This window comes from Ursus maritimus, unplaced genomic scaffold, assembly GCF_017311325.1.
Source record: "Ursus maritimus isolate PB19 unplaced genomic scaffold, ASM1731132v1 scaffold_24, whole genome shotgun sequence".
Lineage (NCBI taxonomy): Eukaryota > Metazoa > Chordata > Mammalia > Carnivora > Ursidae > Ursus > Ursus maritimus.
This window is the reverse complement of record NW_024424897.1, coordinates 31,428,009-31,445,634: the sequence shown is the minus strand read 5'-3', so window position 1 is coordinate 31,445,634 and position 17,626 is coordinate 31,428,009. Positions and strand designations below refer to the sequence as shown.

The window sequence follows — 17,626 nt, the reverse complement described above, 5'->3', positions numbered from 1 at the left end:
TTTTATTTTTTAATTTTATTTTATTTTTTTATTTTTTTTTTTTTTTTGGCGGGAGAGAGGGATGTTCGGGTAAAATTTCATATCCTATCTGAAGTTAAGGAGAGGATGGGAAAGCTCAGCCCTTCACCCAAGAATAAGCCAGTAATGACATCTCGACGCGTGGGAAGTGTTTCCCTCAGCTGGGAGGATCTGAGGCTGCACCCCAGTGGGATTCCTTGCTCGAGTTGGAAGGCCACTCAGAGGTAGACGCATATTGTAGCAGGAGTGCGGAGGGTTTAGCTGGCTGGGGATGAAATACCAGAGGGGAGAGACATTCGAAGTCCTAGGGGCTTCCCCCAATTTGGAGGCGCGGGCTGTGCTGTGCATATGGGACTGAGGAGCCGGGTGACCGCCGTGGCCTGTGCCTTCCGCTGAGGGTCTGAAAGGGACGCGACGCTGCTGGGCACGGCATTTGAGTCCCGGGAGACGGCCCAGCAGTGCCCAACGAGCCCGCGCCAGACCCTGGCGTCCTCCATCTTCTCTCCTGCGCTCCCCCTGCTCCAGCTGCCTGAGCCGCGGACCGCAGCACCACACACCCCCGCGGGGGGGGACGCCGCGCCCCATCCCCGCCCCCGGCCCCACCCCAGCCCCCCCGCGGGGGCCCTGACCCCACCGCCGGCGGGCACTGGCTGAGCTCCGAGGCGGCGAGCCTGCGGCGGGGACGCCCAGAAGGGGTCCGGGCGGCTGGGGGCGGCGGCGGCCGGGTCGGGGCTCCCCCCCCGCCCGCGCTCGCCGCGGCGGTGGTGCGTCCCGGAGGTTACCGGAAGTGGCCGCGCTCGGCGCTGCCATGTTGAGGAGCCGCCGCTGCCGCTGCCGCCGCCGCCGCCGCCGCCGCTTTGTTGTCGCCTCCTCCGGCTGAGGAGGCTCCCCGAGCGGGGGGAGTGGGGAGGAGGGGGGTCGGCCGCCGCAGCCATGGAGGCCAACTGGACCGCGTTCCTGTTCCAGGTACTGGGGGCCCCCCCGGGGGGGCACGGGGGGGACAGGGGGGCCGGGCCCGGGGCTGGCGGGCGGGCGGGCGCTCCTCCTCCCCTCCCTCCCGGCTCCGCTCTCCGGCCCGGCCTTAATCCCCCTTTGTTTTTCCGCCCGCCCGCCCCGGCAGAGCGGGGCTGCTGAGGTGAAAGGAGGCGGCCTCACGGGGTGCGGGGGAGAGAGCAGGCCTCGGGGTGAACCCCGGGCCCCCCCTAGCACACTCACGCACACGCACACACCCTTCCCTCCCGCCCTGAAGGGGAAGGGAGGAGGCCGGTCGCTGTCACCACCCGCGGCCCAGAGAAAGGAGGGCGCCGGGCCGCTGGATAGCGCGGGCCGCTTGGCCACAGTGCGCCCGGCCCGGGCCCTCATCGGGGGCTGGGGGGGTCCCCAGGTCCTACTCTGAGACCCCCCCACACACACAACAGACGCACTTCATCCATCTTCCGCTCGCTCTTTCCTTTTCACCTCCGTCTCCTTTTGTGTGTGTGTGTGTGTGTTGACTTTCTGACCCCCCCATCCCTGCGAATAGCGGGTATCCCTGGGTTCCCCGCCACTCCCCCTTCCCGCCGCCCCTCTCTTGTGTTTACCCTGTTGGGGGGTGTTGTGAGTGAGTATCCCCTCCCCAAACTTTTTCACTGGATTTACATTTTTTCTCTCGCAAGCCTTTGCCGAGCCTTGGCAGCTGACACCCTGTCCCTCTGTCCAGCTCTCCCGCCGTCCCATTCAGCCCGGGGAATCCCCCAGCCGGGCCGGGGCGGGGGGAGCTGTGGGGGCCGGGACTCCAGGAGGCCCGACCTTCTCCCGGAGCGCTTTTCCCTCTCGTCCCACCTCGAACGTTTCCTCCAACCAAGTGGGGGAGACGGAAAGTGAAGAGAGCAAACAAAGTCGGCTTACAAAGCCCCCAGATGAGTCATTCGTTGGGGTGTTGGTCTACACTTTTTGCAAGAAACTTGAAAGTGACTGTAGCCGATACGTTGGCAGTCCTCTTGCCCGCTCATTTTAGGTGGGGGACCCCTGTTGGGAAGACCTAGGCTGGAACTTATTTTTTCCCTGCTTCATTTCTGTTTGCAAACGAAGCACTTAGTGGGCAGTAGTGATGAGCTCACCGGGAAACTTCGGAACCAGAGGAGGTTAGGAAGCTTGTCACTTTAAATGCGTTCTTCCCGCCTCTCTGGGTTATTTTCCTTCTTTGAATAACTTCGTCAAATCCCAGACGCGTTGCTTGGGCGCTTGAGACCTTTTGAAACTAACCAGGAATGGATGCAGAATTTTCAGAAAATCCTCCCAGCCACTGGACCCATCCCAGTGGAGTTAATACAGGGAATTGGATAATTCAAACATTACCTATTATGTAGAGCTGGTTTATTGTTTTAAGACCTATTTTCTCTCAAATGTGAGTAATTTGATTTTTAAGTAGTTAATTGGAATATATTCTGGCTTCTTAAAATTGAAGATATGCAAAATTATGGAACTCACAAACTTCTTTTTCTCATTCTGATCTGGTATTGTTTTATCATGCTTTAAGTCAACTTAAAAATGCATGGGGAAAGATATAATACATAACTAGTTGGCATCCAGATTGATGTAAAAGTGGCAAATGCCCTCTCTAAAAAAAATTTTCAAATGGTCATTTAAATATGGAATTAATGGGCCACCTAAGTGATTTTCCTGTGAGGAATGATTTAGATTTACCATATTAAACCTGCTGCCTGTAAACTTCATGGAGATTGAAAAAAAAGGGAGAGTTCTATATTATGTAAAGGAAAAACCTATAACTACTTTTTGGAAAGCTAGTCGAACAATCTTTTGGAATACTTTTATTCTTTTTCTGGATAAGACAAATGCCAAGCATTTATTGATCAACTTGTTAATTAGATTTTATATTATTTAATTTTTTTTCAGCAATTAAAATCTTTTTTTCCACCTGATGGAGAAGTGTGAAAGCTAATATTTGATCCTGGGCTTGGCAATGTGTGCAGTGAAAACTGTTGGAAAATAATTTAGAGCCGAGGACAGTTGAATGGGTAAAGAGAATATTTCAGTCTTTTCTATGGAAAGGTATGAATAGACTTACTCAGTTTCAGTTTTAAGTAATTTTTACTGGGGAAATGGGAGAGTTAAACTCTCTTGTTTGTTTCCTAGAGCATACTATTGAATTTATATTTTAAAACAATTTAATACCTGCTTGCTTTCCAGATAACCTGGTGGAAAGTGAAAGCCATAACTGTTAAGATGTTTGATGGATGATTCTCCTAACAGGACATTCAAGATATGACTCACTGATGCTAATTTGTTTCAGTACAAAATTTTTTGCCCTCTGGCACTGGAGATTTCATGGTGCTATATCCTACTACCCTGGGTGATGAAATAACATTTCTGTTTTGTTTTTTTGCCAACCCCAGAAAAAGGAAAGCTTGGGCAGGGTTAAAAAGCCTTAAAGTTGAAAGAGATAGGAGATAAAATAAAAGCTTTGGTTTGATACTCGTCAAATAAAAGTCTACCCAAAAGTTTTTTTTTTTTTTTTTTTAATCACTTAACTGAAGGCAGGCCATGGTTGTTATTTTACTCTGTCTCTCCCTCAGAGAACAAGTTGGGGAAACCCAGTTCCCCTCTTAGAAGGCTTCATGTAGAAGTGTGGGGATCCTAGGAATCCTCAGAGAGTGATTCCTGTAGTGTTCGAGGCATTCTACAGCATTTCACCCAAGAAGCAGGGACCTGGTGTGACCCTCGTGTGACAGTGAGCTTCAGCAATGCTGTAAAAATACTTTATGTTGCCACAGACATCTGAATTGGTAAAATGGCAGTAAGTGCTTTTAGTACTCCATCGAACTAATGGTTGTTTAGAATTGAAAAATGCCTCTAAACACTATAAGTCTGAACTTTGTCCAGAAGATTTGCATTCCCTATTATCTGATCCGTTAGCCTTTGAAATTGTATATCTTGAGCTATCTTCAGCTATTAACTGTTTGTATACTGTATGGAAACTCGGGTATCCGACAGCCAGGTTGGAAAGGGGGTAAGATTTGCATCCAAATTCTGTTAAGTTTCCACTGATGTCTTGTGGGCAGACACTGACATTTATAGGAGCTCCATTAACTAAATTAAAAGTGGACTATAATTCAGTATAATCCCTAAGTCCAGAAAGCTACTCCTAGGTAAGCACACAATTTCTGTGAGTACTTCCAGGACTCAAAGGGGCATTCAACCAAAATTATTAAATGGGAACTGGTAACTTCGACTACCACACCTCTTAATGATTTGGGGGAGACTTGGTTCCAGGCTTAGCTGTTGTGCTGCCATCAAGTAAATGTGGAGCTATGTGTAGATATTCTTACCCATTAAGGGAGAAGAAGCTCTGTGTGAATGTGTGTGTCTGTCTCCTTGTTTTCTTCTTCTTAATCAAGTTAACTGTAGGACTTGTGATTATAGAGTGAGAAGGCTAAATAAATGACTGGAGTGTCTAAGATGATGGGATGGGCCCCTCCTAGGATGTTGTATGCTTAAAATATTTGGAACTCTTACCTCTGGGTGCATGTATCCTTTTAGGATTACAAAACTCAAGCATAGGGGCTTGGGCTCACTGTCAAAATTTAAAAAATAACGTTGGTAAAGTACAACGTATCAGGAAGAACTATTTCAGGAATTTTTTCCATCATTTCCTAAATGTTTATCAGTATGGAGAATTTTGAAAGAATCAAAACCAAGAGAGTAACTGTTCATAAATACCAAGAACCTGATCCCCGGTGAAATTTTGGTTTCAGTGCAACTAAAGAAAATTTCCAGACGGTGTCCAGTTCTGGAGTGGAGAAGCACATTTTAACAGCAAATGTCTAATACTTTAATGAAACATAAAAGTGCTGGAAGAAGATGAAAATGAAAGGAATTTTAATTATTTATAGTTTGTTTTTTCTTGCTAGTCTATCTTTGAGAGTTTAGGGTTTGAACAACTAGTGTTAAAGGGTGCAGATTTCTAGTTTAAGATCAAATGAACCGAGAAACAACTGACAGGTGTTTTGCTGTAGGCTACCTTCACAGATGCCTTCTAGGCTGATTAATAGCAGGTTTCATTTCAATCAGATCTTTTAGTAGGAAAGTTAAGTGAAAACTTGAAAAGTAAACTTAAATAGTGCATGTTTTCAGAGAGCTAACTTAGCAACAGCCTCCTTCCTCAGTCACTAAGTTTTCTGATGGAAAGGGAAAGACTGCCTTTCTTTTCCTAGGTAAAATAGACCAATGGATGATACGTATATGTGTGTGAGTGTGTAGTGTGTGCATTACTGCAGTAAGGTACTGGTAAATACTGAAGTCTGGAGCGTAATTTTTTTGACAAGTTATTTAAACCTGGTTTCAGCACTGACAGACTAATGCAAACTGATTTCATCAGCTGGTATGTCCCTTATGAACCAGGATGGTGTGTAGTCAGCTGTTTGAAAGCAAGATCACTGTCAGCTGCTTAGTCGTAAAAGTTTTGTGTCTGCACAGTGATTTTAATGCTTTGTATTGGGAGCTCTGAGGGTAACTAGGTGGTTGCTGGATTTCTGCTGCAGGGAGTAGCTTATGGGCTCTTGGATTGTTTCTTCTGGTCTCTGTTGTGTGGAGCATGTTGAATTTTGAAGGCCGTTGTGCGAGGCTGAGTTTCTGAAGTGTAAATGTTTGGTTTTAGGCCCACGAAGCCTCCCATCACCAACAGCAGGCAGCGCAGAACAGCTTGCTGCCCCTCCTGAGCTCTGCTGTGGAGCCCCCTGATCAGAAACCATTGCTTCCAATACCAATAACTCAGAAACCTCAAGCAGCGCCAGAAACATTAAAGGATGCCATTGGGATTAAAAAAGAAAAACCCAAAACTTCATTTGTGTGCACTTACTGCAGTAAAGCTTTCAGGGACAGCTATCACCTGAGGCGCCACGAGTCCTGCCACACAGGGATTAAGTTGGTGTCCCGGTCAAAGAAAACCCCCACCACGGTGGTCCCCCTTATCTCCACCATCGCTGGGGACAGCAGCAGAACTTCGTTGGTCTCGACCATTGCTGGCATCTTATCAACAGTCACTACATCTTCCTCGGGCACCAACCCCAGCAGCAGTGCCAGCACCACAGCTATGCCCGTGACCCAGTCTGTCAAGAAACCCAGTAAGCCCGTCAAGAAGAACCATGCTTGTGAGATGTGTGGGAAGGCCTTCCGAGATGTGTACCACCTCAATCGGCACAAGCTCTCCCATTCGGACGAAAAGCCCTTCGAGTGTCCTGTTTGTAATCAGCGCTTCAAGAGGAAGGACCGGATGACTTACCATGTGAGGTCTCATGAAGGAGGCATCACCAAACCCTATACTTGCAGTGTTTGTGGGAAAGGCTTCTCGAGGTACTGCATTTTGCTTTGCTTTTTTTTTTTTTCATTAGGTATCAGTGCACTTCACTTTTGTCTCTTGTGACCTAGAAGGTTTATGTGAGAATAGCTGTGGGCAGGCCTGTGTTATTAGAGGAGATTGATGATAGATAAAGTATTACACTTCCAGGTCTAATTCCAGTTTGGTGTGGTTGACAAGTGGTGACATAATGATTAGCTTAATATTTCAGTGGAGAAGTGCCTTGGTGGATTCAGGCCTTCATTTGGCACATCTATAATTCTTATCACTGCAAAACCGCCAGTTTCCAATTCAGTCGGGTGACTAGACATGAGGTTCACTGTGCAAATCAATGCAACTTATTTCCTGGAAGTTGGGATGACCTTGGATACTCTTAGTATAACGTTTAGGAGGACGTTTTTCCATTTTTCTGTGGTTACTAACATTTCACTAATTTTCATTTTTAAAGGCTTTTAAATAAAAGTTAATATAGTAGTAGCTGTCTCTGGCAAGTGTTAGGACTAAAACTTTGGGTATTTTATAATTTAAAGAACCAAGGCCTAACATTTGATGTTGACTAGGAGAGAAAAATTAACAGGTAAAGGACTAAGACTTTTGTTAATGGTAAGAGAGGTAGGGAGGCTTGCACTGGGGGGAGGGGGAGTTGGAAATTCCGCTAGCTTTCTTTAAAATGCTCTCCACCCAAAGCTGCCAAGCATGTAAACATCACCGTGAGTAGCATTTCTCAATGTGTGTTCCATTACATCTTCTTTTGAAACTCTCTCTTTCACAGGCCTGACCACTTAAGCTGTCACGTAAAACATGTCCATTCAACAGAAAGACCCTTCAAATGCCAAGTAAGAGTTAAAATGACTTATCCTTAGTGTAGCACTTAATGCACATTATCCAGAAGGTCTGAGCCAATCAAATCTCACCGTTCTTGAATAGTCTTAGAATCACTGACTTGAGTAAATGTGGTCCATTTGAATTCTTGTTTTATACAATATAAATGACAGCTTCTATTTCTGTGAGGCAAGAGCATTTAAAAATGTAAATGTGTTGTTTTTGTTAAGCTACATTTCCCTTTCCTTAGGCAACAGTATTTATCGTTACAAGAAAAAAATTTGTAGTCTTGCAAAAGTCATTATGTATTTGAAATGAATAAATGAATGAAATGCTTTAAATTATTTTCTGCGTTGATGATTTTAACTGTAATAGAAGAAAATAGGAATTTTCTCCCAAATGTTATCATTTATTGGATGTTTGTCTGCCAAATTGGAGCGTTTTCTAGTTGTTTGAAAATCTGTTGATTCTATTTGACCTAAGTTGTGATAATGAAAAGGTTAAGAATCTTGCTAAATCAAATGACTTTTGTAGACATCAGTAATTTTAGTTTATGGCTGGAAGTCTTTCTCTGCTCCTTTCAGTTAAATGTGTTAATGACTGACTTTATTAAGTAAGTGATTTGAATCCTAAGAAAAATCCAATCTGAGGAAGGAAGCTAGTGTCATTTGAGCGAGTGCCTGCTATGTGCGAGGCCTTGGGCCAGACTCTTAATCCCACCAATAATTTTGGGAGGTAGGTATTTTTACCCTCATTTTACAGATGAAGAAACAAATTCAGATAGGTTAATTTGCTCAGTGTTACACTGTTTCATGAATCAAGGAGCTGGATTTAAATCCAGGTTTAACTGATGCTACAGCTCACATCTTCTCAGTACTCTGTGTTGATATTTTTTTCTTCCCCCAAAATGTAAGGGTCTAAAATTCACCAAATGTTCTGTTATGATTACGATTCTAGGTAACACATGCAATTAAAATTCAGCTAACTCCGTCTGCTTGCGGACATGGATAGGATAATGCCTAGAATATAACGTACTTTAAAATGAGTAGAACAGGATAGTCTATATTTAAAAAAAGTTTTCCTCCCTCATGCAGACGTGCACTGCTGCCTTTGCCACCAAAGACAGACTGCGGACACACATGGTGCGCCACGAAGGCAAGGTATCGTGTAACATCTGTGGGAAGCTTCTGAGTGCAGCGTACATCACCAGCCACTTAAAGACACACGGGCAGAGCCAAAGTATCAACTGTAATACATGTAAACAAGGCATCAGTAAAAGTAGGTGACACTTCAGATTGTATTTCTGTTGCATTTCAGATTGATGAAATCTGGATGTTTGTATAATGTACTGAAGGTATTTTCCCTGTGCCCTCAGCACTGCATTCATGTTCATCTTACATGTTTTCTCCTGTCACTGAAGTGTGTAAACACCCATCTGTGGAGAGTATATACTGGTGTGGGAAATAGGCCTCACCTGTGTGGATACAAACAGCATCGACAAGCCCTCCACTAATTTTGCTTTCAGTCCTGTGCTTGTCTACTAATAACACCCAAGTTAAAAAAGCAGAATTTCCCTGTAACTGTTTTTCAACGTGTCCCTCTTCGGTGGAGTTTAAATAAAGAGCTCGAGTGTTTTAGGATTGTGGCAGCAGAAGCCATGCTAGAAAGTTGCACCTGCTGCAAGGCAGTTTTCGTTGGTTTTATTTAATGTTAGGAAGGTTCTTAAGCATTGGTATCTCCTAACTCCTGTTTGAGTTAGTAACATGCCTTTAATAAAATAACCTTGAAGATGAAAGCGGCATCATTAAATTTGCTTTTCAAACCCAAATCTGTAGAGTTGGGATACCATATCCATTCGAAGGTGTAGTACTCTGCGTACCCTAAATTCAGAATTGAAGATAGACTATTGCAGGGACTCGCGGATAAAATTCAGTACTCACGTTCACGCAGGCTTTGTGTTTGAGATTGCCCTAACCACCAGAGAAAGTCTGTGTTCCGTGTTCCGTTATCTATGTACTACATGCAGCAGAAACATCAAGTGCTCAGAATAGGTGACCAGAAGTGAGTGAGAAAGAGCGACGTTTGGTTTTGTTTTTGGAAAGAACGTTTCATGTGTTTTAATCTCATCCTTTTTTGCTTTTTTGTAAGTACATTGGGTTTATTATCTAGCATGTCATACTTTATTAACTTTGCAAAGATTTACTTTTAGTGACCAACTTTATTAGATATTTTGATGAGCGTTAATTAGTCCATGCTGATATTGCCCAAGTTCCATTCTCAAACACACTTGCTTTTTAATACAGCAAAGAATTCTTTTCTCTTTTATATTGGTTTTCCCCAGCTCTCTCTATTTTTCTTTTATTGATTTATCTATTTTGACCAGTATAGACAGAAGCAGCAAAAGAAGATGCTCTATAGTAAAAACTGTCAAGACAAGTGATAAAGGTCAGAGAAACATGAGGAGCCAAAGTATCTAAGTTTCAGATTTTGAAAAAAATGGCAGCACTTTTTCAAGGTAAATGTCGCGTTTGTGGTTTCTCTTTGGAGTAGCGTGCATGAGCGAGGAGACCAGCAGCCAGAAGCAGCAGCAGCAGCAGCAGCCACCGCCGCAGCCGCAGCACGTGACGAGCTGGCCAGGGAAGCAGGTGGAGACACTGAGACTGTGGGAAGAAGCTGTCAAGGCGAGAAAGAAAGGTAAGATGAGGTGGCCAGTGCTCACGGTGCTGCTAGAGCAGTGGGCTCGGTGTGCCCCCGGGGTCCCGAGGGAGGCAGCCACAGCTATGGGGAATCTGGCTTCCTGGAAACCTGGAAACACTATGTCAGCAACAAAGCTACCAAGCTTCCAGATAAGTCTTTTTACTTTAACAAATAAAAATCCTTAGTACTTCTTTTCGTGTTCTTTTGATTTTCTTTTTTTACAAATTTGAAGCCAGGTTTGGTCCTTTGCTATGTATGTTCAGAGTTCCATTTTTATGTCAACCTCCATGCATTATGGGCTCCTCTTTTTCCTTTCTAAAACATTCCCACTTTTGGCGGTGGATGAAATATTCTTATGGTACATAAGTTTATTTTCTTACAGCTTTGCTACTTTCTGCTCTTTAATGTTCTTTCTGCATTGTATTATTTATTACATGTTTCTAGCTTTATGATGCTGATATCTCTTCTCTTGGTCTTACCCTTAATCTCATTCAGTCTGTCACTGGAGCTGGCATTAGCTTAACATGTATGTACTTACGTGGTTAGGGACTTTACTGTAATTGTTACTGAAACCGAGAATGGTTTGCTTTTCTCTCATATGTCTTATTAAAAAAATCCGTTGGAGTATCTGTTCTCCACACAGCTCTTTAACGTAAAACTTAGAGCTTTGGCTTCTGGACTATCGTGTGGGCATTTCAAGTCAATCATTTTGTCAGTGTACCATCAGCCACGGGAGAGATTCCTAAATTCCTTCTTTCCTTCCTGACCTCTACCATGTCTTACTGTTTTATTTTATATTCATAAGGAATCCTCTGCCTGTAGGCTCCTCTATAATTCCTTTGCTGTGTAGTTTCTTCCCTCCTTTGCTTTCATGTAGTACGGCTGTTCCCTTCCACAGATCCCTTCTAAACACCCTGTACTTGGATAAAGATAAAAGGAATAGCTTCCTTTTTCATACATCTACTGGCATTGCAGCCAGATAGGCCTTCTACCCTTCCTCAGCGGCTGCTTGCTCCTGTCTTCCAAATGTCATTATTTAATAAAATGTTTTATTGTTAGGAGAAGGGGGGGAATGTATATATGCTGACAGTTGCACGGTGGGTGGAAGCATGTTACGAAGGATGTTTTACTTGAGAAGGAGTAAGAGTAAAATTATTTAAGTCCTAGAAAAGGATGCTGTTAGACTGAAAGGAAAAGGTGCCGGTGGGGGAGGGGGTGGTGATGGCACACGTGAGAGCGAAAGCCCCTTTGGTGTAAACAAGAATACCCTTAGCAGTGCTGCCATCACCTCAGAAGTGAGTTAGTTTTCTCTTTCTTTCTGCATGCTTCTATTTGGTGTTGTATTTCATTTTGCTTGTACAATAAGACTCAGTTGTTTAGCTCATCTTCTGACCTCCATGAAACAAAATGCTATTGTATTCCCGTTTGTAGCATGAATCTCTCTGGAAACGACCACTGCTGTTAGAAACTTCTGTATTCATGTTAGCAAAATGTCACATTTGGGAGGAGAGGACACTTCTGCCCTGAAAACCTAAACTTGAATCAGCAGGTCTCTTTTTTTAAATAAGGTAATATAAGTTCCCAACCCTGAGTGACAATTGGATCGCCATCTCAGGAACTTTTTAAAAATACACATTTCCAAAGTTCCATCTAAATCTCACTATTGAATTTCCTGGAAAGCCATTTTTTTTAAAAAGCTCCCTAGATAAATGATTTTGACCGTCAGCCAGGTTTGGGAATTCCTGACATAGAGTATGGAGTTTGCCAGAGTTTCATCACACTGATCAAGGGAGAGCTGCTTATCGACTCCAGGGTCGGCGTGAGGTGATTTGAGCCATTTGTGTGGGATGTGTGCAGACCTTTATCTTTAGTCTCAAATGTATTTCTCCATTTTGACAGCCAAGTTACACACAAGTAGCCCACTCATCTGTCTTCTTACTGCTGTTTCCTGACACACCAGCAGGTGGTGCTGAATTTTGTTGAGGGGTGCGGTGGGGGTGTCACTTCTGAGGGAAGTTTTAAGCAGTGCCCAGCCTTTGCTAGGTAACAGGGACCAGGGTCCCCCAAATCACTGCAGGGTCTTCTTGCTTAATTAGTCCTCCTCGGTATGGTTGGTGACGTGTATAACAGTGCAGTTAGATGACACGACATAAAGTGGGTGATTTTGTCAGCATCAGAAAGTGAAGGAGAAATGGGAGTGGGAAGGAGAATATAAACCCACTGAGAGATATTTTAGCTTTCTTAACATAGTTAAGAAACCTAACCAGAAACAACAGGATTGTTTAAACAGTTTTTCTAAGACTGAAGTAAGCGGATAAGAAAATAGCTTGTTTGTCAGTCCCTACTTACGGATTTTTAAAACCTTAACAGAATGTAGCCTCACCTCTGAGGCTTTAGAGTACATAGCATTGAGGACACACAACTCTCTCTGCTAGTTACAGTGTGCCTTACCAGAAGATTTTTCTGATAATCTGTTCTTGTGTGACCATCGGCCCAGCTCTGTGTAAACAAGCTTTCTCCTGGCCTGCCGATGGTTGGCTCTGCCTGCATGATGGTAGTGAGAATACTAAGCCCTGCTTGCTATCTCTGTCCCCACCCCCCGAGTGCCTTACAGAAATTAACTGGTCTTCCCAGCATCACTGTGAGGTAGGTAAGTAAATCTAAATTTGAAGCCCAAAGTGCCAGGCTAAACAAGTCACCCAAGGCCTTGTGGGAGGTATAGCATCAGAAAAGAGATTCAGGCACCCCCAGTCCTGTGCTCGGAAAGAGCCTCCCTTCTTGTTGACCGCTTGGTAGAGAACTATAATTTCGTTCATTAAAGGTTTGTCCTTTTTAATTAAAAAAAGTTGATTCAGAAGCTGTTTGTAAATTTTGTTCATTGTTTGGGGAGTCTAAAGGCCATTTTGTCTTCTTATTTTAGAAGCTGCTAACCTGTGCCAAACCTCCACGGCTGCTACGACACCCGTGACTCTCACTACTCCATTCAATATCACGTCCTCTGTGTCGTCTGGGACGATGTCAAACCCAGTCACGGTGGCAGCTGCAATGAGCATGAGAAGTCCAGTCAATGTTTCAAGTGCAGTTAACATAACCAGCCCAATGAACATAGGGCACCCTGTAACTATAACCAGTCCATTGTCCATGACCTCTCCTTTAACACTCACTACCCCAGTCAACCTTCCCACCCCTGTCACTGCTCCAGTGAATATAGCACACCCTGTCACCATCACGTCTCCCATGAACCTGCCCACACCTATGACGTTAGCCGCCCCTCTCAATATAGCAATGAGGCCTGTAGAGAGCATGCCTTTCTTACCCCAAGCTTTGCCTACATCACCACCTTGGTGAACAGTATTATAAAATCAAAATATGGGTTAAAGTAAATATTTACCAGCAACTTACTTTTAGTTTATTAAAGCAAAAAGTAAACCATGAAATTGGGAGATTTTATTACATTAGTTAATAATAGTGTAGTAGCATTTTTCTCCAATTTGGCTGGGATTGTTCAAAGTAGGGTGTGTATGTAACTTATCACTGGACCACTTTAGTTTAATCAGAAATTCCTTTTAGCTGACAGCATTGCTTAAACAAGGTAGTAGTTGGCAAGGTAAAATGCCAGAATTAAAACCAATCATAAAAAAGCAAAATCCATTTCAAAATAAAAAAACAGCATTACTGTTTCTAATCCCAAGAAATCATTTTATTCTAAACACTAGCAGAACTCTTCTCCCTATACAAGGCGGATGGCTCATTTTAACCTGAAGTTCTAAATCCACAGAGAGCTAGTGTAGAATTGTCTGTGTTTATTGTTTTTATGAGTAAATACATGCATTGTCATAATAAAATGCATTTCAGAGAATATGCATTTTACCTTTGGGAATATGTTAATTTCAGGCAGCATTCCCTATGGGAAAGGTGATACCAGCTCTGATATGCAAAGCATATGATAATTTATCATTCTAACTTCAACATATAATAGGGATTGTGACCTGATATTTGGAGATGTAAATATTGCTCAGCATATTAATCCTGATGGAATATAGCATTGTAGTTGACTTTTTAAAAAAAATGAAAAAAAAAAAAAAAAACAACCAAAATATACAAACTGTGTTTTGGTAAGAAAAGGCCTCAACTGACAGAGGAGAAGTCAAGCGTGTGGACAGGCAGACTCCTGACAACAGAGGCCAGTGGGACTCCTGTTCAGGAGCCAAGGAGTACTTGGGACAGTTAAAATATATTGCTTTAAATTGGAAGATGCTGGAGGCACTGGGATGTGATATGCCCCTCTCTCTCCCAATCAGAGCCTGTTGATGTTACAACAGGGAAAGATGTGTTAGTTGCTCACTAGAGTTTATGTCTTATATTAAATTGTATACAGTTTTTATTCTAACCACTAACTAGGTAGTATGCCCCTTCAGAACAAGCAGAGTGTATCTTTTTTTTTTTTAATTTCTCCTTCCGTTTCTTAATCAAGTATTGTGCAGATTTGTTCAACTTTGTAAATATGGACATCACTTTTTTTTTCTTTGAGAAAACACTTGTATCAGCTTTGTGGTGTTTTCAGGGAGACAGCTATCTGTACTCCCTGTAGAAACCCAGCAATGATTGTGCACGTCAAGACATGTGCTTTTTATTTCTTAGCAGAATGTTTTATCTCTGTACATAAGGTAGAAACCAAAAGTTAGGGAAACAGATACTCTTTACACCATCATGCCACACATTAATGTTTTTAAAGCATTGTGTTTTTAAAAAAAGTTACTAAAACCAAGACGCTGTGATTTTTTTTAAGTTGCAATATGTTTTTTTTTTTTTTTTTTTTCTTTTTTAATCTTACAGTTAAGACAAATGGAATTTAGTTGTATTAATCTTGCAGAATGTTTGCAGGACTGACTATCAAACTGGATGACTTCCGTTTATACCCCACTGTGTCAGTTCAAGCATCAAACACCTTACATCTGAGGCGGACTTCCTACATCAGGGACAGGTATCTGGGTGTCATTATACAAAACAGTTCGAGGGGGTTGAACTACATAGTAAAAAATAAAATAGTACTTAGTGTAAAATAATTTTATAAATGATCTTTTGTACTTTAGGACATTAAATTGTACAACTTTTGTATATATAAAAGCTTAGGAACTTTCTGTTTAGCAGGAAGGCAACACATTCCTACACTTTTAATGTATATGTTTGTTATAATGTCCATGTAAACATGCCCTATGTTTGTGCCTTTTAATTAGTTTGTCTCAATAAACAAAATGTAGAGAAAAATATGTAGCTATGACTTTGTTACAACTGTTCCTATCCACAGTACAAAGATGGTTTGTTTTTAATCTGTAGAGCATTATGTGTGGACTACTGGAAGGACTTGTGTAGGGAAGGCCCATACATGGCCCTGCTGAGGCCTGGATTGGGCAGGTAGTGGCCACATTTGGAGGAAGCCCACATTTCCTGGCATGCAGCCCCAGGACCGGGTTCTGGCTCTGCCTGCTGGGACCTGTCATCTCTCTGGCTGGGCTGGCAGTCACCCTCCACCATGATTCAGACAGCCCAGGCTTCTCCACAGTGGCTTAAGGAGCAGTCCTCAGTGGGGGCAGGTGTGGGCCCTACCCCCAGGCTAGAGTGTGGTCGTCAGAACCCTGAAAGTATTAGTTCTTTAAAAAAAAAAAAAAAAAAAGATATATACTAGAAATGATTGTTTTATCAATTCATTGTATAATAAACAGGAGTGAGACTTCATTGTATGACTTCAGTTAAAATGCTATTTTGTATGCATTCTTTATTCACTTAAGAAGCTTGTCTGCAATAATAAAGCCACGTCGTGTCTTCTTTTGGGAGGGAGAGAGTTGGCAGGAAGGGGGTGGCGGCGGGCCACTGAAAGGGGGGCCGAATAGTTTGTGTGGTGAGATTCTCCTGTGTCTTGGAACTGGAATTGAGTTTTGATGCTGATGAACTGATTCAACCAAGTGTTGAAGGCACGACGGCCACCGCGCTACGAAAAAGCAGAGTTTGTTTTTCCCTTCTGGTTGTAACCTGGTTGAGAGCTTCCCTTTATCAGATTGGCAGCTAAACAGTTGTATTAGATAATCCTCAAATCTGACATCCAGCCTGTTACGCTCTAGGGCTCGCTGCTTGGCCTACATTTGCCTTTTATTGTATATCCATTTCCCTCCTAAGGTGTGCTCCTAAATGAAGGTTTCTATGTAAGCAGATGATGATTTTTCCTGTCAATACCAGCACTGTATTACTAACATGCAAAATACTGCAGATTTATTTTGACAAATTAAAGTTAACCGGTCACAAATGTTATGATGGATTGCTTAATATCTTAGAAGCTTCACCAGTTCACTGTGATGGTAGAGACATTTTTAAAGCACTGCTTCTCCAGGTGTACCCATCTTGGTATGCGGCTGGAGAAAGGGGGAGGGAGTGCTGTCAGGCTGGTTGGTATTAAGCTCCTGCGGAGAAGGGAGGGTGGAAACACACCGGATTGACTGAGGACACATTCTCCTGCCGGTCAGCGTGAGGAAAAACCAGGAAGCCAGGCCTTGGGGCAGTGGCAACAGATGTCGGCTCCTGTTCTACCCAAAAGAGAAAATGGGTTTAGAATATTTCTCATGCCTAGAACCCAGTTTCTTTACTTGTAAAGGGTTTTAGGCTGGGGCTCCTACCCATTTGTGTTCAGCTAGGTTCATCACATGTCCTTCGGGTACCAACAATGTGCCAGGCACTGTTGGGCACTAGGGGCCTGTAAAGGCGATTCCAGTGGGTCGCTCCCTCCAAGGAGGCTGTTAAGAGAAACATGGTGAGTACTCAAGTGACAGATCAAGATGAATCGGACACCTCATTTAGTGAAAAAGTTTTGGATACCTACATCTGTTTTATATAGAATTGAGGCTTCCCAGACTTTTTCTGGTAATTGCTGTAGTTTCTATTGACTCAGTGAAAACAGCTGGAGGAAAAGTGTTTCTAGTGTTGCTTTTGTCTGGAAACGGGAAGTGTTATTTCACTGGGTTGCTAGTTAATCTTTACAGCCCTGGCTGTCCAGGTCTCTGCTCTTTTCAAGGGGCCCTACAGTTTGGTCCTCTCTAAAGAGACCTGGTTTGGGATGTAGAGGGAATAGTGAAGGTTTTCCCTGAAGTGTCTTCGAGGCTTCCTGGACGAAAAGTCCAGTGTATTTGTGGGATGTAATCACTTTCCCCCTCCCTGCTCTCATAAATCTGGCCCTCAGTCCTACACTCTTTCCATTTCCTCCTTAAAGAGTCATAGCCTGAATGAATGCCATTTGTCCCCATTTGAGCCTATAAATCTCCCCCACAGCTGGTCTGACCCTAACAGATTACTGGATAATCTCCCCCTGGTCTTGTAAAAATGGGGGTGGGGGCAGGTCAGTGTGGGATGGCTCAGGACTCAATACTGATTGACTTTGTGCATTGACAAAACCAGCTTCTCCTGGTTGCCCACTTTCAGGCAGACAGACCCATTTAGTTCCCAAGGAGGGAATGGCGAGCCGGTCAAAGGCTTTGTTGTGGATTTTTGTGTAATCTAGCCATCTCCTTGGGGCAACCTGTCAGGGGCTGGCTAGTTCGCTTTTCCTGTCCCCAAACAGGCACTTGACCCAGATCTTGGCCCTGGACCCTGAGGGTCAAGTATACTTCGCTTTACAAAAACTGCCGTGTCATGGTAAGAGAAGGGCTTTTCACGCTTCCGATTCTGTATCACCACAGACTCGCATCA

General features: G+C 43.4%; 1 protein-coding gene across 5 annotated transcripts; it reads left to right on the top strand.

Annotated features, from left to right (window-relative positions):
• The first annotated feature begins 786 nt into the window (after positions 1–786).
• Positions 787–16,193, top strand: VEZF1 (vascular endothelial zinc finger 1). Of its 5 annotated transcripts, none has more exons than XM_040640887.1 (6): positions 787–984; positions 5,675–6,369; positions 7,146–7,209; positions 8,272–8,473; positions 9,743–9,889; positions 12,813–16,193. In XM_040640887.1, the coding sequence occupies exons 1-6, from the start codon at positions 952–954 to the stop codon at positions 13,238–13,240; spliced, it is 1,569 nt and encodes a 522-aa protein (XP_040496821.1). In that variant the 5' UTR covers positions 787–951; the 3' UTR covers positions 13,241–16,193. The 5 variants fall into 5 exon arrangements, with proteins under 5 accessions (XP_040496821.1, XP_040496823.1, XP_040496822.1 ...); XM_040640889.1 differs by having other exon boundaries at positions 789–984; positions 8,290–8,473; XM_040640888.1 differs by having other exon boundaries at positions 790–984; positions 9,746–9,889.
• Positions 16,194–17,626: the final 1,433 nt, after the last annotated feature.

Coding starts and splice junctions, on each gene's coding strand:
- VEZF1 (XM_040640887.1), top strand. CDS start 952: ATGGAGGCCAACTGGACCGCGTTCCTGTTCCAG. Junction 6,370..7,145: donor TGTGGGAAAGGCTTCTCGAG/GTACTGCATTTT, acceptor TCTCTTTCACAG/GCCTGACCACTTAAGCTGTC. Junction 7,210..8,271: donor AAAGACCCTTCAAATGCCAA/GTAAGAGTTAAA, acceptor ATTTAAAAAAAG/TTTTCCTCCCTCATGCAGAC.